The sequence below is a fragment of the Grosmannia clavigera genome, assembly GCF_000143105.1.
Source record: "Grosmannia clavigera kw1407 unplaced genomic scaffold GCSC_144, whole genome shotgun sequence".
NCBI lineage: Eukaryota > Fungi > Ascomycota > Sordariomycetes > Ophiostomatales > Ophiostomataceae > Leptographium > Leptographium clavigerum.
In genome coordinates, this window is record NW_014040797.1 from 929,191 (window position 1) to 956,130 (window position 26,940).

The 26,940-nt window shown below is 53.8% G+C and overlaps 7 protein-coding genes across 7 annotated transcripts; 4 read left to right on the forward strand and 3 right to left on the reverse strand.

The window, feature by feature from the left end:
* Window positions 1–639: 639 nt before the first annotated feature.
* Window positions 640–4,474, forward strand: CMQ_2534 (garp complex component; the record flags this gene model as incomplete). Its single annotated transcript, XM_014316612.1, has 5 exons — window positions 640–774; window positions 1,028–2,216; window positions 2,283–3,197; window positions 3,365–3,926; window positions 3,991–4,474. 5 exons carry the CDS (start codon window positions 640–642, stop codon window positions 4,472–4,474), a joined length of 3,285 nt encoding a protein of 1,094 aa, XP_014172087.1.
* Window positions 4,475–6,295: 1,821 nt separating this feature from the next.
* Window positions 6,296–6,832, reverse strand: CMQ_2732 (DNAse1 protein; the record flags this gene model as incomplete). The annotated part of the gene is made up of 1 exon (XM_014316810.1): window positions 6,296–6,832. The coding sequence occupies one exon, from the start codon at window positions 6,830–6,832 to the stop codon at window positions 6,296–6,298; it is 537 nt and encodes a 178-aa protein (XP_014172285.1).
* Window positions 6,833–12,804: 5,972 nt separating this feature from the next.
* CMQ_3022 (mitochondrial carrier protein) lies at window positions 12,805–15,521 on the forward strand (the record flags this gene model as incomplete). The annotated part of the gene is made up of 5 exons (XM_014317100.1): window positions 12,805–12,841; window positions 12,983–13,937; window positions 14,279–14,302; window positions 14,455–14,603; window positions 14,662–15,521. The coding sequence occupies 5 exons, from the start codon at window positions 12,805–12,807 to the stop codon at window positions 15,519–15,521; spliced, it is 2,025 nt and encodes a 674-aa protein (XP_014172575.1).
* A 413-nt stretch (window positions 15,522–15,934) lies between these two features.
* CMQ_3004 (60S ribosomal protein l22) lies at window positions 15,935–16,525 on the reverse strand (the record flags this gene model as incomplete). Its single annotated transcript, XM_014317082.1, has 3 exons — window positions 15,935–16,061; window positions 16,127–16,359; window positions 16,511–16,525. 3 exons carry the CDS (start codon window positions 16,523–16,525, stop codon window positions 15,935–15,937), a joined length of 375 nt encoding a protein of 124 aa, XP_014172557.1.
* Window positions 16,526–17,869: 1,344 nt separating this feature from the next.
* On the forward strand, window positions 17,870–18,171 carry CMQ_2763 (stress response RCI peptide; the record flags this gene model as incomplete). The annotated part of the gene is made up of 3 exons (XM_014316841.1): window positions 17,870–17,886; window positions 17,946–18,052; window positions 18,122–18,171. The coding sequence occupies 3 exons, from the start codon at window positions 17,870–17,872 to the stop codon at window positions 18,169–18,171; spliced, it is 174 nt and encodes a 57-aa protein (XP_014172316.1).
* Window positions 18,172–19,093: 922 nt separating this feature from the next.
* On the reverse strand, window positions 19,094–20,588 carry CMQ_2890 (GTP-binding protein; the record flags this gene model as incomplete). Its single annotated transcript, XM_014316968.1, has 3 exons — window positions 19,094–19,123; window positions 19,195–20,349; window positions 20,418–20,588. 3 exons carry the CDS (start codon window positions 20,586–20,588, stop codon window positions 19,094–19,096), a joined length of 1,356 nt encoding a protein of 451 aa, XP_014172443.1.
* Window positions 20,589–21,050: 462 nt separating this feature from the next.
* On the forward strand, window positions 21,051–23,075 carry CMQ_3174 (set domain containing protein; the record flags this gene model as incomplete). The annotated part of the gene is made up of 3 exons (XM_014317252.1): window positions 21,051–21,512; window positions 21,560–22,600; window positions 22,926–23,075. The coding sequence occupies 3 exons, from the start codon at window positions 21,051–21,053 to the stop codon at window positions 23,073–23,075; spliced, it is 1,653 nt and encodes a 550-aa protein (XP_014172727.1).
* Window positions 23,076–26,940: the final 3,865 nt, after the last annotated feature.

Below are 26,940 nucleotides of genomic sequence, written 5' to 3' on the forward strand. Positions count from 1 at the left end.
TTGAAGCGCGGGTACGTCGATTGAACGAAGAAGGTACACGCTGAAGAACAGGGTTGCTTAGTCTTTGACCGGTCTGAATAGAGTGCGGTGGTGGTAATCGATGTCGGAGATGTGTGAAAGTTGACCAAAAGAGAGGGGCGGTAGACTTGGGAGACACGAGAAAAACGCGTCGCGCCCCTCACGCGTCTTAATTAAAGTGGTCGCATGGAAACGTCCCTTCCGGAACACGCGCGCTAGTCTCGAGACAGTTATGAAATAGTATGGTCACGTGTAGCTGTTATTCGGACTGTAGTGCACGTTGTCAATTGTTCGCCGATATGCAAGACAACACAGACAGACCTGGCCATCGTTGCTTTCCACACCGAATTCTGTCAACGCCTTTGCGGCCATTTCCATTCCCAAATCGCCAAGCCGACGTGTCTTTTGTCTCTTATTCTCTTCCTTTTTGACCGCATCCCCAGCTTTCCGGCCTGTCTTTGCCGTGCGCTGAGCAATGCTCTTCGACCTCGCAGCTGCGGATCAATAGAGCCATTTGCGGATTCCCCTCCGAGCTTCCCCCCGATCCGAAATTGCCTATATGCCATCGTCGATTTGCCGCCATAGCCCTCTTTCTGGATACGGGTCCAGAGGCTGCGAGCCATGTTCTCGGGTTCTGAGGGACGGAAGTCTGTCGACAGCCTGTCGTCGCTGTCGAGCATAACCCACAAAGCAGACTTCCCTTTCCACAGGTACTTTGCGCCTCCGGCCATCCTGTGGTCATCCCCGGACCTCATGGTCTGCCCTCAGTCTTGCTAACACATGTGTTCAAGGCCATACTCCTCAAGCGCGTATGTGAAGCAAAGGCGGGAGTCGGTTTCAAGCTCCATCCACTCTGTCGGGGGCACCTTAGACACGGCCATTGGCAGTTGGCCGGAGCCGTTGACGGAGCTAGGTCAAAATGGTTTGCTGCCTCGTGCCCTCTACCTTCTGCTTCCTGTACAGTTCATCGGTTGTCTGACAAGTACCAGCCATCTCGACACTCCTCCAGCCACCCATCGTTCGGACCGGCCTTCAGCCGCACACATCCGCCCCGGCGCATAGCACTCACAAGCCTCCGACAGCCAGAGACATACCCCCTGTGACTCTCACGAACATTGCCCACGTCGAGTCATCCGAGTTTGCCGAGTACCTCACCCAGGTGGGTGCACTGCACGAGCAACTACGAAGAGTAAAAGAGAGCGAAGAAGAGCAGGCAAGTTCTGGTGGAACACCTCGGAGGAACAACAGCAAAGATGACCTTCGCGACACATTGAGTGATGGGTATCTGCGTCCGGGCGGAAAGCGGCCGTCTAGAAGACTCTCTGTTTCTTCCATATCGTCCGTCACGTTGGCCGAAGCGCCCAGTCCTTCTAAAAGAAACCCGAGCAACAGCAGAAGGGGTGTCCAAGGCCCACCACCCTTGTCGACCATTCCCAATGTCTACTTCGACGACGACTTCCACCTGGAGAATCCCCGGACATTTGACATCGTTAGCGAACGGTCTGAGGTTGTGCCGTCTGCTCCGACGACAGGCAACGAGAGAAGTGGTCTGAATGGCAATAGCACATCGATTGTGGCACCCGTACCTCGAAAGGCTCTGGCCACGAACGCAATATTGCAGGAGAAGCTATCATGGTACATGGACACGGTCGAATTGCACCTGATCTCATCCATCTCCACGGCATCGACTGCCTTCTTTACGGCCCTCGGCGCTCTCAAAGAACTGCACACCGAGGCTGCAGGCTCTGTGGATAGGATACAGGCGCTGCGGAAGGAGCTTGGTGCTCTGGACCATGACATTGCGACCCGCGGCCTGGAAATCGTCCAGCAACAGCACCGGCGCCAGAACATACAACAGTTCCACGCGGCTGTGATGCAGCTAAAAGACATCGTAGATGACGTGGCAGCATGCGAAGCACTTGTTGACGATAATGAGGTGGACAAAGCACTAGACAGTATCGATGCCTTGGAGATGCTCATTGCTGGTGAGCAGGACCCAAAGAAGCAGCAACAACGGCCGTATCCGCTTCGAGACCTGCGGGGTGCGACAGCCTTGCAGGGCGTCAATGACGACATCACAGCTCTGCGACTCCGGATTGGCAAGGCATACGAGATCAAGTTTGTGTCCGTCCTGCTCAAAGATCTTCGGAACCACACAGAGACAGTGCCGCGCCCAGAAGTGCTTATGCGGTGGAGCAGTGCGTCTATGCGCGCTCGGGGAGCACACAGACGTGACCCGTCCGCATTCCCTGCATATCTTGCAGCGACCGATGATCTCCGGGCAGAGCTCCTCCCCATCCTCGCGGGCCTTTACAGGGCCAAACATATTGCCGCTGCTTCGCTTGTGTTCCGAGAGACGGTTTTACGGGAGATTAAGAATCTGGTCCGGAGGCCACTGCCGAGCTCAAGCGACGACGACAACGAGTCGATGATGTCGTCTTCAACGCTAAGCAGCAGCAGGCGCTTATCTCACGCGGAGAAATCGTCTATTCTTGCTCGCAACCTTCGGGCACTTGGTCCCGAAGATGCCGAAGAGCTGCTGATGAGGATATACATCGGCGTAGCAGAGACACTGAGACGACTGACTACGCAGTTGAAAGTGCTGCTTGACGTCGCCAGCTCTGTTGGCGATGACATCCTGGATCCCGACGCACCGCTCAAGTCGCCGCCATTCAGCCCTTCAGGCCGCCAGATGCCGCCGCCCATGTCGGACGCTGGCATGGAGGCTCAGGCAGAACTCCACCGGACTCTGGACATGGGCAATCTGCTCGGCCAGTCCATCGACGCGGCACAGGACAAGGTGATCCGGGTTCTACGTGTCCGTGCAGAGCAGAGCTCGCACCTGTCGTTCCAATGGTTCCTCCGCTACTTCGCGCTCAACCTGCACTTTGCCAACGAGTGCGAGGGCATCTCTGGACGTAGCGGTCTTGCACTCAAGACTGAAGTGAACGGGCACGTCAAGGACTTTGTGCAGTACCACGGCGACTCACAGATGCAGAAGCTGGCGCAGGGAATGGACCAGGACCAGTGGGCAGCACGAGACTTTTCGGAGAAAGACACGAAGCTGCTGCAACAGATCCTGGATGCCAGCACCAAGGATGTCGAGGAGTGGACAGAAGACGTCATGATCTGGACGCCGTACCCGACCGACGACGAGAACGACGGGGAGACGAGGCGGCGTCAAGCAACGGAGCATCCACGGCAGCAGGAGGCAAGGCAAAGACGCATAGCGCGGTGATTGATGAGGAGACTTTCCTGCTGCCCAACTCGGCCGTGCTCTGCCTGGAGGGAATGTCACACTATATGCATCTCATGGTGGCCATTCCTTTCATGACGCTCGACGTAGCCTTGTCACTGGTGCAATACCTACAGCTGTTCAACTCGCGTTGCACGCAGCTGATCTTGGGCGCCGGAGCCACACGGTCCGCGGGTCTGAAGAACATCACCACACGACACCTGGCGGTTGCATCGCAGTCGCTGGCCTTCATTGCCACGGTCATACCCTACGTCCGAGAGTTTGTGCGGCGCCGTGCCGGCTCGAGCAGCAGCAGCAACGGCAGTACTGCACAAAACGTCATGGGTGAGTTTGACAAGGTGCGGCGGCTCTACCAGGAGCACCAGAACAGCATATACGACAAGCTGGTGGAGATCATGGGGGGACGCGCGCAGGCGCATGCCAGGACCATGCGTAGCATTGACTGGGACGCATCTGCCCCCAATAGCACAACGGTGCATGCATATATGGATACGCTTGTCAAGGAGACCACCACTCTGCACCGCAACCTGGCCAAGACGCTTCCTGAGGGAACGGTACGATTCATCATGACGTCTGTGTTTGCCGAGTATAAGGAGCAGCTGGGTGGTGTGCTCCGGGGATCAGATGTCAAGACGGCAGCAGGCCGCGACAGGTAAGATACGATCTCTAGAGACAGCCCAGCGAAGTACTTTCAGAGAGCTAACCTACAAACTCAGCATGCTACATGATGTAGAAAGCTTACAGACGCGCCTGGGCAAGCTTGACGGGTTTGGCGATGTCGGCAGCTTCCTCAAAGAGATCATTGAAAGCAAGAAGATCAAGGTTCCCAGTCCACCTCCAAAGCTACCAGCGAAGGAGCCAGAGCCAAAGCCAGTCGCAGCGAGCGAGGTGAAAGAGGGGAAGAAAGAGGAGCCCGGGGAACCCAGAGATCCCAAGGAGCTCGAAGAGGAGAAGAAAGAAGACGGATCCCAAGCGAAGGCGTCTTCGACGCGGGACGGATATCTTCAGCCTCCGTCAGCTCCGCCGAAAGACGTTAAGACGGCCGTTGGCATGGTTGCCACGAGCGATGCGGCCAAGGCAGCGGAAGAGCCATCCGCAGACAGCACAAATGGTGAAACCAACAATAATAATAACGGTGATGAGGTCCGTCAAACAAGCGAAAGCATGTCAGAGGAACAGAGGAAGAGCGAGGACAAATAGCGGGTGGAAAGTCCGGATTCGGAGGCAGAAGTGAGAGAAGAAGGGGAGGCTCCCCCCTCTTGCATTCAGACCTTTTGTATCTCATTTGTGCAAAAGTTGTTCGTACTACATTGTTAGAAGCGTCCGTTTTGTTGGTGTGCGAATAGTTTCCATCTGGCATTTTGTCTTTTTGCTGCCCCTTTGTTGTTGCGCTCGTTTTGTTTCAGTCCACTTTTGTTATTATCCGAAAGTGGAGCATATTAATATCAGCATAGACAAAGGCCCTCATCAAGACGTCCTTTTCTCACGTCGTACATGGTAGCGCAGTTTGTTGCCCGCAGCCCTGAGGCTTTCTTCTTTGACGCGTCGCGTGTTCTTGATTCACGTGGAAGGAACATGTCTCCCCTTTCCCCGTTTGCGGGCCTTCGTGTCAGCATAAATTTTGAGGCGCGGCCCACGACTACTCCGTATCACGTGGCGGTTCTTTAATTGAATTGCGGGTCACGTGGTCCACTTCTAATCCGATGGTCCACCATCACCTCAGCACATTGCATCAGAGTTTGAATCGATGTCGCGATGGCAGAGCGGTAAGCTGCTACATCCGAATCAGCATTACAAATAAGTCACAAGCCGCTTTCGTGTGATGTCATGTTTCCTTCGCGATCTCCAAAAATCCAGAAAACGCACTGAATCGCACGGTGAGTTATTTGCCTTCGCCGTACCGTTGGTGTGCAGATCGGGCACAGTGATATCCTGGTACACAGTGTTGTATTTAAGCCACTTGGGAATGGGGAAGCCTCAGTTGCCACGAGCTTAGCTCCCGCAAGTGATGTAGGCATTCATCTTTAGTTGTGCCGCATCCGAGTATGACATACGTGGCATCAGAGGTACCGGGGAGAGGCCAGAAGTATCTTGCGGAGCGACGAAATAGAAGCGCGTAGAAAGGCAGGTCAGTAAGGTTTGCGCAACCGGAACTACTCCGCAGCTGGCAAAACGTTGTTGAGGGTCTTAACAGTATTCTGTGTTATTGGTGTCCAAAATGATGCGAGCGCAACGACGGCGCATCGACAAGCCTCTCAAGCGGGTATCGATAGCACTGCGGAGTGCTGCAAAGAACGCATAGTTACAGATTTCTCCGCACCATTGCAATTTTCTGTACGTCGTAGTGGTTCTGCATGCATCGTTTCCCACTACGCAGATCGTAGACAGAAAGGTTTAGTACGAGTAAACTCACGATCGCACTTGCCCGCTTTCACTTGTCTCCTGTTCTGACCGGCTTCCGATCGACAATCTGTTTGAGGCACCTGTCCTATTTGGCTTAGGCCTGTTCACAAGGAGGCTTTGTTCTAAGTTAACCGTCGAGTTAACGAACTCGTACACCTCGTGTCAAGTGGAGCGGCACAAGTCGTGAGACACAAAACATAAGATGGAGTATGGCAACTCTAAATGGATTTTTTGTCAAGCCACAATAAGAGCCGGTATCATAAGAGACGGAATATATACAAGAAAAAAGGTGAACAGATATTTGGTATCAACCAACGAAGGTTAGAAGAGTGTAAAAACGCCCCGGCCTTTTCCAAGAGTAAAATGAGTGAACAAAAGTGAGTCTCCTGGCCAAGCGGGGCAAAAAGTCTATATATAAAGAAGGGGCAAGAAGGGGCCCAGCCATACTTGTTTCGAACAAGAGGCACAAGAGAAGCGGTCCAGATGGCAAGAGTGAAGGGATCCATTTTTGGCATTGGTCATAAACCTCGTTATCATACCCTCGCACGGCGATGGTTCCAGCTAGTCAACAGCTTGGGGAGAGTATAAGAAAAGCATAAAAGCAAAAGAGGTTTGTGCTTAGATCCGCTCCAGGAAGCGACGGCCAACGCTCTCAGTCTCGCGCTTGGAGATGGCAGCATAGTTGTTCTTGCTGAGCGTGACGATCAGATGGGTCTGGCTGGTGGACTTGGTCTGAACGTCGTCTGCGTGGTAGTAGGCGTTGTTGCAGGGCCAGCTAGTGCAGCCAGACACGGGCGAGCTGGATTCGCCATAGGGGTACATCTCGGACACGTTGTCGACATCGGCAGAGTTGATGATAGCCGAGACGTCGAAGTAGGTCAGATCGTTCCAGCCCTGGAAGTTGAACTCGGCGAGCATGCCGACATTATTGCTGGAGCCGCTGTGGATGGCATATGCGTTGCCGACGAAGCCGTCGACGAGCTCGACGTCGACAGATGTGCCAGCAGAGACGGTGACGGGGTCGTGGCCCTGAATGCCGGCGTTGGCGGTGATGTAGACGGTGCGGTCAACGTTGTCCAGCGACTTGAAGGTGACGATGTTGGTGGCAGCCGACACGGCGGCGAAAAGAGCAGCGGAGAGCGTGAAGGAGTGCATTTTTGCAGTTATTCAAAGACGGTGTTTGAGACGTTTGCTGTGTTGTTTTAGGGGGTTTGTGGATTGTGTTTGTGGTAAGTGTGCTTGCTTCTCAAGGAGTGATATAAAGTGTTCCGGACTCTTCGAAGGAATGATACGAGTTGGGGAAGGACAAATGCCAAAGCAAAAAGGAGTGATGTTGGTTGTTGCTGAGGGGGACGAAAAAAAGGGCGAGAATAGCCGGGGGACAGATGCCCTCTTTATATGGATGCGGATGTGCACCATGACACTCCCAGGAGGAGGAAGAAAGAGGCGGACCGCACATTTGGCATGTACCCGCCTCTCCATCATTGTGTGTGTTTCTACACCTGAAAAGAACCTGAGGGACAAAGGCAGCAGAGGGCGGTACGCCGCGCGAAGCCGCCTGCTCTGCGAGAGAAACAGTACTCGAGCCGGGTACAAGTGTATCGGTACACAATTAGTGGAGCACAAACATGTCGGTTCCTGCATCCTTGGGTGAGTACCCCTGGCGCTAATCCGCCCACGGATGGTCCTCCCGGCACAAGAAAGTGTGCGATTTAACCCACAGTGCCGCTATCCCGTTGGCTGCCACTCGCCACAAATCGACTGTAGCGCCGCCTTTGTGGGGCCCACAGTGCCCCTCTACTATTAGGGCTAAGCTGTGTACCTATGAACCCCCCCAAGGACAGGCTGTACTCGTACTTCGTAGGTGCTGAAAGGCCTGATCATTCTAGACCGCCTGGCCACCCTCGATCGAGTCTCCCTTTCGTCTCGTCCATCGATTTGAAACCGACACAGGGCTGTCGCAAAGAAGAAACAAAACAAACCGAAACGAAACGAAAAAGAGGCCTGACGGCCGAGGGGGTGTGCCGAGAGAACCCCCCCTGTTGGAACCCTAATGCAAACGGCAACAAAGCACACCTCCAGTCCGAGGACTGTTGGCCTGCATTGTCACTATTATGTAGAATACGAGTATGAGTACTCCGTCCGAGCACTCGTATCCCGCGGCCAGCCCGTATAGATCACGAATTGGTTACTGCAAGGGTCTGCCACCCCTGCTTGTTGACCCGCCGGACAGCGCAAATCCTCGCCCGACAAAGCAGGATTTTCACAAGTCTGTGCTCGTAAGTACCATTCCGCTTGTGATGCGTTTTTTCTGGCCCGGATGCAACCCTACAGGTTCCAGAACGCGGCAGGCGAGGTACCTTACCCTGGATCTGGGGCTGGCCAAAGGCGCAGTCAGGGTGTGAGCAAGTACATAGGAAATACTGCGGCGAAGACATCTCCGGCAAGTCGTAGCATGGTACCCCGGTCACTCTGTACAAGCAAGTACACAGCGGACAAAAGGGAAATGAAAATCTCGCTCACCTGGGCCGAAGCCGCTCTTCGGGCTCTTGCTGTTCGCAGGCCCAGACTAATCCGCTTAGAGAGAAAGAGGAAAGCCATCCGAGAGCGGGCCAGTTTGGCCGCACGGATCGGCGCCTGAAAGACAGCCACGCCGATAGCGAAAAGGGCCAAGGGCGCGGCAGAGAAACGGTCAAGGAGGCGGGCAAGCTGACATCGCCAGAAAGGAAGCACAGGGGGCAGACATGCATGTTCAAGAGCGCTTGGGCCTTTTCGCAATAGTGGTCGACATTATCTGGCCTCTCCAATGAGTGCAAGATAGGCATTGACGTATTTCCTCAAACACGACCAGACGCCGACAGGAAGGGGGTGTGGATGGCCGATTTGCAGGGCCTTCTCTGAGCTCCCCATTGATCCATATGTACTGTGTGCTGTTCACATTTGTGCCGGTCGCATTTGTGCCGTGCCAGCGCACGCTTCAAGCATCCATTGGCCGGCGCTGTAGCCCGTGTGGGGGAGCTCCGGAGGGCTGGCCACGGATTCGCAAGACCAGTTCCTGGTGCCTGGCACCGAATGAGGCAAAAAAGAGGGGTCAACAGAGAGAAGAAAAGAAAAAAGCCGGCACAGGCCCCACTCACCAATCTAGACGGTAGCCAATTGAACAACAAGGACACTGCCCAAAAAGACGACCCAGTATCCACTATTAGCAATAGGCCACAACGAGTTACGCCGAGCGACAGTAAACCCTGTCCCCACTCTTCTGTAGCGCTCTGTTAGCGTCTCACACGGAGGGCAAAGCACTATCTTCCAGTGTGTTCAACCGCTATTCGCCAGTAAGTTCCCGTTACTCGCTAAAGGACAGCGTTGTATGCCGCTACTGTGAATACTACTCCGTATGCAGAGCGTGCATGAATCCTACGCCCTAGCAGCCGATTTTCCCCCGGTCAACAGTGGCGCACTTTCACTGAATTTGCACGAAAAAGAATGTGAATGCAACTATACGTACTGGCCCGAGGCGTTTTCCTTTTTCCTTTTTTCTTTTTTTCTTTTTTCTCTCTTTCTATTTAGCCCAACTCATGCAGTGTAGTGGGTCCTCCTGTGGCTTCCGACCTCCATGTGGCGCACTATCACTGCTGACCAATTCTCGTTGGCTGCAGTCGGAGTGCTATGTCCGGCCGTCTTCGCCGTGAAGCCAACCGTATACTTGCAGGCGAGGACTTTGCCGTTGCAGCGAACGATAAGGCGAGCCGGTATGGCGTTAGGTGGCAAGCATAGTGAAGCGATGCAAAAGACTGGCCACCTTTATGGTTATCGGCGAGCATGAATGCGGCCTAACCCCTTCGCCTGCAAGGTCCGGACGACTGAGAGTCGACCACGACAATATGCCTCCCGCAGGATGACTGATTACCCGCGCATGGTCAATCCTTCTCAGAGTGCTTACGACGGCAGGCCATCGCAAAGCTGCACCGCTGCACAGCTCGGCCCGGCCTACTGACTCATATGGGCCCAAAAGCTCGTCCGAGCACAGGCGTCTGCTCTCGCTGCCGAAAACCGTTCATACACGTGGCCGAATGCGGGATCAGGCGGTCGTAGTTGTCTAGCTGTCTCTTTCTTCTTTGTTCTCACCTTCCTAGTCGGAGCCTAATGCTTTGCGCTTGCGCCTGCACTAAGCAGAGGAAAATTCTGTAAAGAAAAATAACTAAAGTGATCCGGAAAAGGCGGTTCAGATAAAGAGGCTTTTCGCAAATTTCCTATTTGGGCTAATTACCGAGCAAAGTACTCAGCGACAGCTTGCCAAGAGTACCAAAATGTTTGTATCTTTCAAGTCACCTTCCCGATATCTTATTCAAGTTAGCCCCCAGCTACATCTCTCTACTAGATCTAAAACGTGCAAATATACGGAGTAGCAAGACCGTCTTCCGGCAAAACGTGTGGAACTAACTCGGCCGATTATTTTCTTGGCCACGAGCCTGTGCCTTGAAGTCCGGGTGTCCTTGCCACCTCGTCCATTCTTTTGCTCGATAAGGCAGTCAACCATTATGCACGGTACTACGGCTGTTTACCTTGCTTTGTGCCGGTGGCTGCAGCTGTTTCGGCCCCAAGTGCCCTTGAGATGCAACCACTTTGGTCGCCGGGACGGCTGCCGGCAAAACCTTTGTACTACGCCCACCGCCTGCTATTATTCTCCTCGATTTGCAGCCCTTTACTCCGTACAGTACAGTAAGGGAAGTGGAAAATCCACACAAGAAGAAAGAAACCAAGTGGATACGCCGGCGCATCACTTTAACCTTTGCTCCTCTTTTCTTGTCTGATTCGTGGCCAGACCGTCAGATCTGTTACCATGATCGATACACTGTCCCATGTGTCTAACCCTGCTCAAAGAAGAGGAAAGGGAAAAAGGCCTATTGGGTAACGAGAAAGGGAAAAGGCTCGATATTGGCCTCTTTAGTCGTCATCTCTTGGCGTCCTTTTTTGCAGCACTTCTTGTTGGCAGTCCAACGATTTCGTAACGAGACCTAAGTCGCCTTCGCTGCCCCTCTATTCGCATATGATACTTTATAGCTTCACCCGCCGCAAACACTTACTCGATCGGTGGAGCTGCTTCTGGCTTCGTACCATGCCAAATGTGATATTGTTTTGCTAACCTTCTTGTGTTAGTGTTGGCTGCATTCTGTGGCTTCTTATTGGCCACTTTCCCTGGGCCAGACGTCCAGAACATGAGCAGATATTGTCGAACTATTATTTCGCCCTTGCATACAGGCTATACAGTTTATCCCACGAAAACCTGTGGGTTTCAATCTTGATGTGCTGGCAGATCTGGCCACGATCGGCCAGGCCTCCGTGATGATAGGTTCTAATAAGTGGATGCGCTGTCTAATCCGTGTACTCCGTATGTATGTAGTATCAAGAAAATGCCTCATGCAGCCACCCTCGCGCCATGCGGGTTTCGGCGCTCAGCCCTTGGTGGGTGACTTGAAGGAAAGGGTTGGGCAGAAGCAAAATTGTCTGGGAGCGTTCTTGTAGAAGCTTTGGCAGTGGTTCCCTTACGTAGCTATCTTTCTCTTCGATCCTAAAAACTCCGTATTAGTAGACGACTTAGTAGACAGGTGATTCTGTTACACGGCGTTTGAACTTCAATACTCGCAAGCCCTGCCTCGGTATTTCGGTATTGACATGAGTGGTGTCAGCCTTCAGTTTGATCTTGAATTCTCCCTGTCGTGTTCCAAATTCTCCTTGTTTCGTGTGCAACATGGAACCGCAGAATCCTGCAACATTGAAAGAAAGTTTTGGTCATGTTGTGATTTGAGACAGCTAAGTGTCCGGACATGTTCTACAGCCTATCATTTTTGGTGTTTAAATAGCACTCTGTTTCAATGAAGATGTTGGGTAAAGGCGAAAAATCGAAATGAATGTAATGAGGTATAGGTGAAGGCAAATTATGAGCCGTTGCGTGCAGAAACAAACCATGTACGAGTTGGTATTTAGTCGAAGCTTTTGTGAAGACGACCCGACGTTAGAACAGGGCGCAAAGAAACCAAGCCAGTTAGAGTGTATTGTCGCTAACTAGGGCATCCGGATCCTGTCGCTATTTGCTTCATTAACTAACAGTTATATTCATTTTTTTCTAGGTGGAAGATAGCAACTTTAATGACAGTGTTTAAAGTGAAGTTCCGCTTTGCTCTCTCCCTCATCCGCTCCAGCAAAGCCGTGGTTTTGAGCTGGCTTCTACGCCTTTTCTATAAGCTGTCCTCACTCATATTTGATACAGTCCTTATGGTTTCCATACCTCTAAAGAATAATCTGCAGTGCTTGGAAGTGGCAAGGGTGGTTTGGTAGTGTTTCACAAGGGAACGGGTCTAGAAGCCATATTATAGACTTCCCCGGGGTCTATCGATCATCTCAATCACCTCATATTTAGAATACACTAATTGTAAAGGCCACGATCCGACGAATTGCGATTTATAGGTACAGTATCAGTTTCAGAGCCACATCGTCCGTTTCGAGAGGACTACACTTAGAAGTCCTAGAGATAAATTTGAGCCAGGGGCAACAGAACAACACACCAGTCAGTCGTCACTGGAACGTACGGTTCATTTCAAAATATTGTGACACTGTTTAGGATGCAATTCAGAGTGTCCAATTAAGTATGATTTGCTGATACCCGATTTTGATTGAGATAATTATGACCCTGCCTCATGGAAGGGTGGAATCTATGTCATATCTTACTGATCAGAATTACGCACGACACGTCGAGATATGTCATATCGATGCATGAATCGCGCAGCACATGGCAGCGGTTCGGATCTGGCGATAGTGTGACTCTTAAACGAGCTGACTGCGATGACGGCAAGCGCCACTGTCAGGAATGAGGGGTTCGCGGGGCAACTGCTGGCTTCGAGCTCCAGCGTGTCGGTTGGTAGCGCTATGGTTACGCACTAGCAAGTCGTCATTAGGCAGGAACGGAGTATCGCAACTACCGTGGTCTTTAATTGGCTCCTACGCCGCTTTCACCGTGTTATGCTTTTCTACACCTTCCACAGCGCAGTCGGAATCAAGACGTTTTGTCGGCGAGAACCCGGGCCCTCTATACCTCCGTTGTCCAGCTCCCCAGGCTCTTCTCAGAAACAATGTCGGACGGCAAGCGGGCAGTCGACTCAGACAAAGGTATGGGACGAACAAGCAGGGAGCCGAAGTGTGGAAACCTAAAGAGAACACGCAGAAGAGCCTATGTGATAGGAAGAGGAGATTCAGAAGATGGTTGAGCAAGAGGCTGAACTAACGCACCCCCCCTCCACCTGTGTGTAGTCTGGACGACGCTCATCACCAACCTAGCCTATCTTCCCGGGCTGCTGACGCTGGACCACACTCTCCGGCGCGTGGGCTCAGCATACCCACTGGTAGCGCTCTACACGGACACGTTTCCCGAAGAGGGTCGGACGGCGCTCGCGGCCCGCGGCATAGCGGCACAGCGCATCGCGTACCTGCTGCCGACCAAGTCGTCGCGCGACTACAGCGCAGACCCGCGCTTCTACGACTGCTGGAGCAAGCTGACGCCCTTTGGGCTGACACAGTACAGCCGCGTGGTTCAGCTGGACAGCGACATGTTGATGCTGCGCAACATGGACGAGCTGATGGAGCTGCCGCTAGATGCGCCCGACATGGCGGCGCAGGTGCCGCCGCACCCGGACAGCAAGCGCGTGTTCGCGGCCGGCCACGCCTGTGTATGCAATCCCCTGGCCAAGGCACACTATCCGGCCGACTGGGTGCCGGCCAATTGCGCCTTCACGCTGCAACATGCTGACGCCGACCGGGCGCAGCGCGAGGGCGCTGATCCGACCGAGGCCGAGGCTTCTATCGGCGTGCACCTCGTCAACGGCGGACTGCAGGTGGTCAACCCGTCGCGGGACATCTTTGAGCAGATTGTCGCCTATATGGACGACAATGCGGCCGACCTCGCGTTTGCCGACCAGAGCGTGCTGTCGGAGCTGTTCCGCGGCCGCTGGGTGGCCCTGCCCTACATCTACAACGCGCTCAAGACGCTGCGCTGGCCCGGCGTCCATGACGCGCTCTGGCGCGACGACGAGGTCAAGAACGTCCACTACATCCTGACGCCAAACCCGTGGGACGAGCTCGACGCCGAGGGCAACCTGCGCGAGGGCGTCCAGCGCGACCCCCGCAACGAGATCACCCACAGCTGGTGGGCTGATGCCTGCCGGGAGCGAAGGGAGGCCGAGCGGGCCCGGGGGATCGCTGACCAGTGGTAAGCTGGATGGCATGGCTTTGAGGGCAGCACGGAAGCATGGTATGGTTGGTAGACAAAAGGACAAGACAGGTCGGCTGACGCGGAAATTGGCTTCTTGCATTACTGCGATATGCCCGCTGCGAAACAAAACAAAATAGCGGATGAAGAGGTCTTGACTAGATGTAGCGGTCAATCGGTAAAACATATGTCTTGAAGCGATCGATCGGCTCGATGCTGCGAGTAAAGCCGTGGCAAGCAGCCCCCGCGTTGGGATTAGCGTTCGCCCCGGGGATTCTAGCGGAACCCCGGCCAGCCACTGCAGCAATCACGGGACCACTACTAACACTGGAGAAAATAAGGAAAACGGCAACCGGCACCGGCAAGTGCGCTTCTCACTGCTCCTTCCGTATTTTCTCCATACTGTTGCAAGTTTCTGTATTTGGGGTGAATATCGGGGGAAGCGGCTTTTTGTCTTGTCAGTCCGACCGTGTCCTCATGGCATAGCACGCCGCCATACCGACAGACAGCCGCCCAGACCCCTTTACCAACCCGCCATGGCCGCGACGCTTGGGACCGTGAAGACGGCGGCAGCATCGACGACTGCGCCGACTGCTGCCTCTGAGAGTTCCAGCCACTACAGGGGCTTCGTAGCTGGCATCTTCTCCGGAGTGACCAAGCTTGTGGGTAAGAAGACATGAGAGAAGCCTTCCTCGGCGGCCACCGGTCTCGCTGACACGCCCAGTCGGCCACCCGTTCGACACGATCAAGGTGCGCATGCAGACAACCTCGGCCGACCGCTTCGCCGGTCCGCTGGCCTGTCTCGTCAGCACGGTCCGCAACGAGGGCGTGCGAGCGCTCTACAAGGGTGCCACGCCGCCGCTCGTCGGCTGGATGTTCATGGACAGCGTCATGCTCGGCAGCCTGACCGTCTACAAGAAGCTGCTGGGTCGGCACTGGTTCGGCCTGGATGAGGCGACATCGCACGGTGGCGCCACTGCTGCGGCTGGTGGACCGGCACTGCCGTCGTATGGCCACGGCATCGCCGGCATCGGCGCCGGTCTCACCGTCAGCTTCGTGGCCGCCCCCTTTGAGCACATCAAGGCCCGTCTGCAGGTGCAATATGCCGCCAGCAAGGCTGAGCGGCTCTACCACGGCCCCGTCGACTGCCTCGCCAAGGTCTATCGCCATCACGGCCTTCGCGGCGTCTATCGCGGCCTCGGCTCCACCATGCTCTTCCGCTCCAACTTCTTCTTCTGGTGGGGCAGCTACGACGTCTTCTCGCGCCAGCTGCGCCAGCACTGGCCTGCCATGCCCGCTGCCCTCGTCAATTTCTGGGCTGGCGGCCTGAGCGCTCAGGTCTTCTGGATCGTCGCCTACCCCAGCGACGTCGTCAAGCAACGCATCATGACTGATCCCCTTGGCGGCGGCCTCCACGACGGCTCCCCGCGCTTTCCCCGCTGGCGCGACGCCGCCCGCGCCGTCTATCGCGAGTCCGGCGTCCGTGGCTTCTTCCGCGGCTTCGTCCCCAGCTTCCTGCGCGCGTTCCCGGCCAACGCTATGGCGCTCGTCGCTTTCGAGGCTGCCATGCGGACACTGCCATGACGAGAGAGACTGCCGGAAGACTGCACAGACGATATACGAATACGGAACCATGTACGGAAAGGATAAGGAACTATGGGCGTACAACCTTTAAGCCAGAAATTGTCCTTTGGGACACATAATTTAAGCAATAAACACAGTATAGAGCAACCAGGAGGCCGGTGATGTAGAAGACTGAGACCATCAGTAAACTGGCACAAAACGGGATACGACATAGATAGGTGCAACATCTGGATGATTTTTCTATTTTTATGGAGTTTTGCTGTGTATTTCGTACCCGCTGGCAAAGCACCAGGCCGAAACCAAGCTTCGTCTGCCAGCGCGAAACCCACATTTGTTTATGTAAGCCCCGGAGCACATGGACTTGAGGAATGTCCCCAGAGCCCACCTCATCCGATTCCCTATTCTTTGAGCATCTACTCGTCGTCCTCGTTGTCCTCCTCGTTGACGACGTTGAAGAACTTGAGCTCGTACACGCCCTTGGAGGTCGAGACGACGCGCAGCCAGTCACGGAGCTGCTGCTTCTTGAGGAACTTCTTGGTCCTGGCGAGCGAGGAGAGTCAGCAAAGGCAGCAGAATTGGAGCAATGACAGACAGGCTCCACGTACAGGTACTTGAGGTAGCGGCCAGAGAGCTCGTTGTGGGCAACGATCTCGATCTTGCCGTCGCCGGACTGCGAGATGACAATGGTGTCACCCAGGTTGCCAACGCGGCCCTCAACCTTGATGCGCTCGTTGAGGTACTTCTCAAAGGCAGACACATCGAAGATCTTGTCGCTGGCGGGCTGCGAAGCGTTGATGATGAACTTCTTCGTCACCTTGGCGGCCTTGCCGGACTTCTTCTGTAAAGAGGAAACAACCTTTAGCCTACTGCATGATGGCATTGGAGTCCTATTGCCTCTCCCAGGAGAGAAGCAATAATGGACTTTCGAGAAGAGGGGAACCAAGCCAAGCAGCAAAGCATTGGTGTTCACGGGGAGGGGTCATTCATACTGCCTGAGGAGCCATTGTAGACTGAAGTGTTTTTTTTGAATCGGACGGGTTTAGGTATGAATTCCTCGTGGACGCAAAGAAGTTAAATCCTGCGCCGTTGTGCTGTTTGCGAGATTTGGTGCTTTTGTTAACAGGCGAGGTCGAGGCGCCAGAGAAAAAAAAGGCCCCAGAAAAAAGCATCACGGCGCCCCACTAACACAAAAAATTGGTTAATTGGGTGTGAGAGAGAAAAACTAGGGCTTATCGGCAAAATGTTTATGCGGAATATGCTGACTAATTTATTGTATGACTAATCAGATCACGATGTATGTTTACGGAGTATGGCCTTGGCACTACAAACTTGCTCGCGGTACTCCGTAGTTCGTATCTTACTACGCTTATAGAGGAAGGAAAGATCTCCTACTTCCGAACATACGACCCCGGAAGTCCTCTGCAGGTAGCCAAGCTTGGAATATTGCGCGTAGAAGCAATGCTCGTCATTAAGATAGCATACTCCGTACCGTTCAGACTCGCATTGCTGTTAAATCCGGGTGTCGCCACTTTCGACCGATTGGGGCTGTGCCGATGTCCAGCCACACTTTCCGTTCATATGCCATACTCCATACTCTGTACTATTTCACATTATTACACAGATTCTTTGCAGGGCGCCAGTTCCCAAAGTGACGTAGTTGGCGTTGGCGGGCGCTATAGCTGCGCAGCAATTTCCTCTTGCTATTACAAACATCGTTCCTTCTGTTGGCTTCGGCTGAGACACAGACAAAGGGACTTGTGCCAGCGTCGCTTTATGCTCTCGTGTTCGCCAAAAGAGACGAGTGGCTTCGATAATGTCTTTGTATAGGGATCCAAGACCAAGCCATATACGGAGGACTTCTACGGAGTACGCAGTCCTGAACATGCAGGTTGCGATATTTTCATGCTATTGTCCCCACAGCGCCTACAGTCACATTCCCGGCTTCAGCGATGACATGGAAAGAATGGGTCCTAATACTAAAATGCACTATTCGCACATAGTACAGGTGAGAGCGGGCTGTGCGTGACGTGACGTAGTTGAGGCGGCGAGCTCTTCTGACTTTTCCAGCAACCTATAGGCTCCCTCCGCATCCTTGGCACTGACGTGCGCCCCCTTGCTACGTTGTACTCCATACGTGCTATTTGCACTATTCCACTGCTCTAGGTGACCCCACCGAGCATGTTTATGTTTTGTCGTATGTATTTAAGGAAGAGACGACCCCAATTTTGTTAAATGAAGATCGCTAAACAAAACAATCCAAAACTCAGTCTCTGTCCACCTGTGACCATCAGCCAGTTCCGTTCTTTTACTATTTTCAATCAGCACCTCACATTCACACAACCATCGTCATGGCTGTTACCGGAAGGTTCGTTTTCTCTCCACCGCTTATTGCTCTCACACAGACCCATACTGATTGTTTCTCAGCGACATCTGCAAGATCATCCTTGCCATCATCCTACCACCTCTGGGCGTCTTCTTGGAGCGTGGATGCGGTGCCGACTTACTCATCAACATTCTATTGACCATTCTAGGTGCGTGTTCCCCGACCGTGGCGTCTTTTTTCCCTTATGAAACGGGTTATTAGCTAACAACAAACACAGGCTACCTACCCGGTATCATCCATGCGCTTTACATCATCCTCAAGTATTAAACGACGGAATGACCGGGACCTCGCGCGATAGGGACGAAACGGGCGCCAGATCATGATAGTCATGATAAGCTTGGTCGGACAAATCAGTTCATCCCCGACTCTTGTCTCTGCGGAAACGAATCGGCGACTTTTGTCGTCTTGGCACTGTTGCCGGCCCTTTGAAAGCGGTGTCCTGCTTTTTCCACACCTCCCATGTTTGCGCTGCGACAAATGGTTGCGTGACGTAGCCAAACCAATTGGCTGGGATCCTGTTCTCCAGGCCCGCTATTTCGGCATTGCATGGCCACCTGACAGGCCCTGTTTCTTCATCTACCCATTTTAACTCTATTTCGTCCATTTGTGGTTTCTGAGGGGACATGCAAGAAGGAAAGCAAATAATGCTTACAAGAGTCCCGATATACCCGCGATACTTACTAAATTATTATAACTGTCTATGCAAAAAAAAAAGGTGGCTCGTCTCCGTGACAAATGCAATAGATTCATGTACTAATTGCAATGTATGGCCAGCCTGCATCCTCACCTAAGCTACATCGAGATGCACTCCGTATCCACTTGGTGAAATGTGCCGGCACGACGACCTTCACCGCTCGGCCTGCTCGGATGTGCACACAATCCCTTCATCGAATGATGTGTTGTACACACAGGCTTACAGTGCACATCGGGTTTCCCTTCCCGTTGTGCGAATAGCCAGAGGCTCTACCTGATGAACGTGGCGGCCATACACTGTTCCTGGCCGTTCCGCGCTTCAGGGACTTCTCAGGCAAATGTCCAAGTGCCCAGCCATCCGGACCGGACTACTCAGTTCGGCGCCTGCCTATCCGCTGTTGCCATATCTGGTTTGTTGGTCGTGGGCAGCCGTAGCTTTTGTTAAATGGCCGCGAGATGAAGAAGAAGCTATTTACGAGAGCTAGTTGCAGTGAAATTATGCTCGCCCAACCTTGAAAGACAAAATCTGCAGAGGAAAAGGTTAGTAAGATAGACAGATTTGAACCAAGTATGCTGTCTTAAAATAGTAACGCTTACGTCGTTTTTACCCACATCCACCGTGTCGTCCTCAGCGACACGCGTGCCAGCTGCACCCTCCACGAACGCGATCGGAGCGTCGCCCATGACCTTCCGCGCGACATCGGCCACCGTGATGCCTCTTTTAACTAGCACGCAGTCGCGGAACACCGGCTTAGCGGCCTCTGCCGGCGCCGTGGATCCTGCCCCGCTGGCCGTATTCAATGCCGATATACTGCGCACAGGGAAGATGGGAATGAGTCCGAGCACCTCAGCCGCTTTGGTCAGTGCTTGCACGACACCCGTAGATCCAAAGCGGTAGATGACCATGTCGCGCAGGTTGTTGATACGGCGCAAGTTCTTCTCGTCGATTTCCTTGAGCTGCTCTGCACCCTCGGTGTCGCCATCGGCCAGCAAGTCCTCGCGCGTATCCAGAAATTCTCCGCCCTCGGTGTAGCGGATGTACCCCTGTTTGGCCATCTTGCGGAGGAAGATCTCGGACACGGCAGAGCAGAGCACCACGGTGTTGGGGTCGTTTAGCTTGGTGATCTTGGCAATGTTGCGGTCCGCATCGGGGTGGTCGATCTTGTTGAGCGCAATTACAGTGGGAAATTTTTCGTCGATAAAGGCGTTGACCACGCGGTCAATGGTTGCGTTGTCCCACTCCTCTAACGGTTCGCGCAGAGCCAGCCGGTCCAGCGTGCGTGCTATCAACTTTGGGCTGCTGCCGTAGCCCGACAGCTGTGACTGCAGCGTGTCGGCCGCTGCCGCTTTGGTAGCCACGTGGCGTCGTCGGATGCTCCCCCACCGCTCCATCAAATTGCCCTTGATCCACTGTACGATCTCAGACCGCAGCCATGCGATGTCAACGGAGGGATCGTAGCCGCGCGTATTCTTGCCTTCGGCGTCCGTGGTTCCACTGACGTCCACTACGTGTATCAGTGCATCCGCGTGGCGCAGATCGTCTAGGAACTTGTTGCCGAGACCGCGGCCTTGGTGTGCGCCTGGGACAAGACCGGCGACGTCAAGCAGCTCGATCGGCACAGAGCGGCGCCCATCGTGACAGGAGCCGTAGTTCGGTTTGCAGCGGTCAGAGATTCCGTACCGGGCACAAGCACAGTCTACCTGGAGGTAACCGACCGCGCGTTGAGGATCGATGGTGGTGAATCTGAGCGTCTGTTAGGACGGATAAGGCTGGACAGGAAACGGAGAAAGAGAGGGTGGGAGAGTGAGCGTGAGCGTACGGAAAGTTTCCTACAGGCGAGAGGTTGCGTAAGCGAGTGCTCCTCTTTCGGCGGGGAGCTTGAGGACGTGTACAAACCGACTTTGGATGATGCATCCGTCAACGAATTGAGCATGCTGGACTTGCCAGCGCTCGGCTTGCCGACGAGTCCTATAAGTGGGTCACGAGGCATGGCGCTGGCTCGAGAGAGGAAAAAGAAGGGTGCCGGTTAGACGACGGCTTCCAGAGTCGGCGGGGCGGCGAGGAGGGACCGCACGACGAGATTCAAGATATCGAGCACATCGTTGATCTGTTGCAAGTTCTCATTTTTTAAAGCATAAAATGCCCCGCCTTATGATTTTTCTGGAGTTTAAGCGGGACCCTCCAGTAAAACCGTTAGCCTGTGTCTGATAGGAGCATTTATGCACGTATGCGGCTCGGCCTGCTTATAATCCGTAAGACGGTGCACTGCACCGACTGCCGTTTCCCGCGGAAGATAATGGCTATCCGAAATCCGCAATAACCGCATTTCCCGGAGCCTCAGAGCGATACCCCCCGGTAGATCCGAGTTTTTTTTCCTTCGGCATATATGTATGCCAATTGGCCGTCGTAACCTACTTTTCCCCCTTTTCCCCTTCTTTTTCCCTTTCTGGCCATGGCAGCCGCCTTTACGCACCTGCCCATATCTTCTCTTCCCGTCTGGCAGACCCTCAATGATGTTTCTTTTGTCGACACTCGCATCGCCGAAATCCCTGGGAAAGGTTATGGCCTTGTGGCCAATCGCAGTCTTACCACTGCAAAACCGACCTTTCACCGGTCCTCGCTCGTGTCCGTCCCGCACAACCTGATCCTGAACGCAGAGACCGTCGAACAATATGCCAAGCAGGACCGGAACTTTCGTCAGCTACTCGAAGTTGTCGGCCGCCAGAGCGAGAGAGGCGATGTGTTGCTCTTTCTTCTGGTGCAGGTGGTCCTAGGACTGAAGCCACCCGGGACCGACTCTGTAGCATTGCCGACCATCTGGACCGAATACGTCAAGTTCCTGCCCGCTGACATCCCACTGCCAACGATGTGGTCAGACACTGAGCGCCTCCTTCTGCAGGGGACATCTCTCGAGGTAGGCTCTTTGCTGCGGGTGCCTCTTCCTTCTTTCTAACTCGGCAGGCTGCTGTACAAGCCAAAAGGATCGCTCTGGAATACGAGTTTGACCAGCTACACGAAAAGTCTTCCGATATTCCCTACTGGCAGGCAGCATTCTGGGACGACGAACGTGCTGGTACTGGCCCTCAGCTGCATCACTGGTTCCTCGTCGACGCATGGTATCGCTCCCGCTGCCTCGAACTGCCTCAATCTGGTCCAGCCATGGTGCCTTGCATCGATCTGGTCAACCACGGTTCCGCCCCGAACGCATACTACGAAGAGAACGAGATGGGTGGCGGGGCGCATGGTGGCGAGATTTCGCTTCTGCTACGACCGCAGCAAAGCGTGGCGGCATCCGACGAAATCACCATCTCTTACAGTGGCGGAGACGGAGACGGTGACGGCGACGACGACCATTGCGATACAAGGAAGCCAGCATCCGAAATGCTTTTCAGCTACGGATTTGTCGACCCTCATTCGATCCGCCAATGTGTCATCCTTCCCTACCGACCGCTACCCGACGACCCCTTGGCCAAGGCCAAACTGCATGTCTTTGGCTCACCTGGTCCACGCCTGGAGATAGAGCGATTTGGTGCTGCCACTGATGACGACGACGACGACGACGACAATGACGGCTGCAAGAAAGTCACACCAAACGTCCGCTGGACGTGTCCTTTTGCGTACCTAGCTTGTGTGAACGAGGAGGACGGCTTGGCTTTTCAGCTACGTGCAGAGACAGATGGTACACAACAGCTCCGAGCGTTTTGGCAAGAGGAAGACGTGACTGAAAAGGGACGCGATTTCGAGTCTCTGACGAAAGCTCACCCTCTAAGCGCCGTGTTCCAGCTGCGCGTTGTGACGATGTTGGAAGAGGTGCTGGAGGCTCAACTAGACGAAATGCAAAGCGCAGCAGCCGACGACACCCCGATCCGAGCACTGCAACAACAGCAACAGCAGCTCTCCGACAACTTTACAGCTCGGCCAGATGTGGCCAAGCAGGCTGGCTTGCTGAGGGACATTGAGTCACGCGTGATCAGTAGTGTTCTAGAAGCACTTGAGACTGAGGTGAGTGGACTGATTTGCTTTCTGAATTGCCCCGTTTCCCCATGCCTGTCCCCATCTTCCCCATTGTCTCTGCTCCATGCTCCATACTCGATGGTTCCGGGATTTCCCTCGCCTTGCGTTGCAGCATCCTTAACCCATTGCATCTAAGTCTGGTACCCGGGGTGTGGGTTTCGGTTACAATGGCCACTCTTGCTCGGGGAATTATGGATGCTCGTTGGTTGGTGGAAACGAGGCTGGGGTGCATGAGGCCAATCTACCGCTTCTTACTCCGTACTACTCTATATCAGAGACAAAACGGATGACGACCACTAACCGGCATTTGCAGAGATCAAAGCTGCTCACAGATACTAGCGTCCTAGCTTACCTCGGGTCGATGGATATTGCCGAAAACGACTTAGCCGATGAAGAGGCGTCCAATCAGAAGCCGTCGGATGAGATGGCGGATGGAGAGGATGCAGACGATGACTTTAGCTGAGACGAGGCTCCCCTTCACGCGAGAAGCTGAACTGCTGCGAAAACCGATACGACGAGCACGGGGGGGTGTGGGGATAAATAAAGCCGCGTCGACCTTCTGCAGGTCTAGGTTGGTCCATGCTTCAATGCTACGTTCAATACTACGAGACAATTTCGCGGCTGCGAGAATCTCGCAACTTTTGGTGCACCGAAATATTCGCTTCGAAGCAGGGACAGACAAACAGACGATTCAGGGCCGGACAAAACATGCCTAGCTAGGGCAGGTGCACTCAGCTGGCGTGCAGATCTACCCCTGTTGTGACGACAAAGCGAGACACGCATACGAAGCCGACAAAGGACTGACGCTTACCGCGCCTGTATCGGCCACCGCCTGCAGGTTGCGCTCGAGCTGAGAGTCCGACAACACTCGCTGAGATCACATGGGACAACGGCAAAGCGACTGGTCATGCAGCAAAATGCGACGGCAGGAGATCAACGGCAACAAGAAAGAGGAATCCATCACGTCCCGTGACCGGGTCGCTGGTCCCAAGCAAAGCTTTTGATTGGCTCGGCATAAGTACATCCGTACACCGCTGCTCAGCCACGTGCTAGTCAGCCGTCTCGGGGGAACGGGGCTTTTGGAAAGGCGATAATAGTCCATCATCTTCAACTCTGCTATCCTGTTCAGAACAAGCAGGTGGAGAAAGCAGATGCCTAAAGCGGGCTTGAAGGACCGGGACAATACTCTAAGGCTGGCTCGACCAACGCACCCCATAAGCCGACCCCAGTTTCCAGCGGGAAGGAATTTAATTCCCCGTCTTTGCTGGAGCAGCAGTCTGAGATGCTTTACAACATTAAGCTCGTTTGACAGTCCTGGGCCTCGGGCGTGCGACAAATGTCTATCGCGCTGCCCTATATTCTTACGGTCGTTGTTCTTGTCGGATCAAAGGGTTGGACTCTACGGATAGTAATGGGTGGTGTGGGTAAATGTTCTTCCACTTATTGTCCGGCCTGTTCTTCCACTTGTTTCGTCCCTCTTTCTAGTCTTATGAAACCCTTCATCCTACTTGTCCATTTCAAACCATGATTGACTTCCATTCTTTGCCATGATGACGCAATTTACCACCGATTATTGGCCAATATATGCCGTTAGGCTCCGTATGTCACTTTTCGGTTCCCAGGCGTCTGCGTTGATGTTATAGCGGAGCGAACCCGTCAGCCCGCTGAGCCAAACCTGGGCGAAACGAGAGCGCAAACGGCCGGTGAGGATTAAACAGACTAGGCTTGCCAGGGATATAATATGCACAGAGATGACCGATGCAGGATTGCATGCAGGAATGCAGGCATTGCGCGGGACGGCAACTTTCAAATTGTCCCTTGATAGGGAGGGGGGAGGGCAAATCTTACTCCGAATTGTCTTCGTTGACTCTGGCCCTGGATGCGAACACAATCGCTATTTTCGCAATCCCTGCCTGAATAGCGATCTTGGTTTAATGCGCTTGTTCTTCATCAACATCGCTTGCGATCCGGGATTTGAGCTGTAGCGAAGCGCACGCCAGAGGAGACCCACCCCAGGACACTTGTTCTTAGCCTAGACACACGAACGTACTCCGTACTCTTGTTCCTCCTTTGTCTGCTCGCAAGTTTGTATCTGTCGTCACGATCTGGGGTAACGGCAATTCCGGGTGCCAAGGGTGCGTTCCTTTTGGATTTCGCAGCCGATCCTTTTTTTTTTGGAGTGACAAAGAAATGACTGACATCTATCATATGAGAGCATTGCGTGGTTTCCGCCTGCCCTGAACCAGATCTGTGCTCGAGTGGACGCCGTTGACGATTGCCTTGCCTTGTGCGAAGCGCTCGTATCTTACACCCCCGCTTTTCTCCAATTTCAGCACCTTTTGACTTGCTGGCTTTGTTGGAGAGGGGCGTAGTCTGGGCTGGGGCAGTCAGACGCCATGGGACTAGGGGGCCCGTAGGTGGAGACTTTTCGCTGATGGCCCGTATTTCTGATCTTCGCGTTAGCGTGTCTAGGCTGCTACCAAAGAGTATTCTCACAGTGTAGATGCCCTAGAGCCCTGCAGTTTGGGCGCGAGCGCTAGACACGCTGCTATTAGAGTGCTGCCGGCTCTTTTCTTGGTCATATCAGCTCCGCCTTCTTAGCAGAGCAGGCTCTCGTTTACATTCGTACGAGCACAGATACCAAACCCGGTCTCCCGTCAACATGATCGGGCGTTGTCGGCTCTGACGTTGACTAGCCGCAGGAAACGGCGGCGATCAGCTCCTCCTTGTCCAAAAACGAGGGGAATATCACCTTCGAAGCCAAGGCTTGCTGACTTGCGATCGAGACCGACTTCGCCACCCCTGCAGTTCCATGAAATCCTTCTCTTTTGACGGCTGTGCGTGCATGGACATCGTAAGACTTCCTCCCCGTATTGCGACGTGATGCCCCCCCTCCCCATACTGCGTGCCTCGTTCTCCGTAATTACCCATGCCTCTTCCCCAGAGCTAAGAAGTGCGGATGTGTGTCGGCCTTTGTGAATCGTTCGATTCTTCTGATCCTGCTTTCTGAAAGCAACGTGCTTTCCCCACCTTCTCGCCTTCTATTCGTACCCATTCTCCTGCGCCTCCGACTTCTTCCCTCTCCTAACCAGAGGTTAATCAGAGTACTTGCGACAGAAGTACCCTGTACCTCGCTACTCGCATGTATTTTGCTTCTCCACCCCGTCGACCTTTCTCCACTTCGCGGAGGTGTTTACAATTGTGAGGAAGCACGACGGCAAAATTGGGCAACATCGCGGGGAATCCCAACAAGACTACCGCACACTGCAGCTATCAGTTCCTTTTTACCCGCTTATTGCATACGAGTGTACGACGTATGTGTTGTGCACTTGTTTTATCCCCCCCTTTTTTCCCTTTGTGATCGACCGTCGTCGTCTGGCCACTGTCACGCACATCGCACTCGTACTCGTTCTCTATTGGATTCGTCCTCGGACTCCGGCGTAAGTGCTCACGTGGCCCTAATGCTAGCATTAACACGGACGGGCTCCGTACTCCGTTCCTTCCGCATTGTAAAAATACTTAGCGTATCTGCCGTGCATCCGACAAGATACATGGGCGAAGTAGAGCTGACTTTAGTGGATTATGTACTCCGTACTAGTACTCCGTACGAGTAATCCGCTCTCGAGTAGCCAGTGTTCCGCGCTCTCCGCAACAGGGTCTTTTTTGGGATTACCGCAATCCAAGACGTGCGCGCTATACAGAATTGGGAAACACTTTCCTTAGCGCAATGCGACAGCGGACTGCAAATGAGGCCTGTGATGCGGTAATGTACTCGTACAGAACGCACCTGCCAGCCGTGAACGTCCAGAGAATACCCGTGCTCGCCGTGCGGCTTGCATGCGAGCAAATATTCGCAGGAACGCTGGCCCGTTCGTTATAAGAAGCGAGGCAGGAGAGAAGGGGCAACAAGGCCTAGACCGGCGTGTCACAGGTTGTGTTATAGCGCCCTCCTCGCCAACTGGCTCGTACGAGTACTCCGTAGGAATTGCCTCTTTCAGTCCAGAAAAAAAAGGGAGAAACCCACTGTGACTGGCCGCCAGATTTACTGGCTTCCCCCGCCGAATTTCTCCGCAAACATGCTGGCAGTGCGACATGTTTGTTGGTTTCTATTAGCAGCCACCCTGTTCGCTCCCACACTTCGGCCCTCCACATATTATGCCCACCTACACGGAAACTGCCACTGACACGCCCCCTCTCCAAGTGTCCCCGAAAATTGGGTATTGCTGCTCTCACCGCGATCTCTTTCCTTTATCCCTCGCCCATCCCCACAGCTTATTCGACCGGTCTCTTTTCTTCGTACAACTCTAATCTCTTCTTCCTTTCTCTTT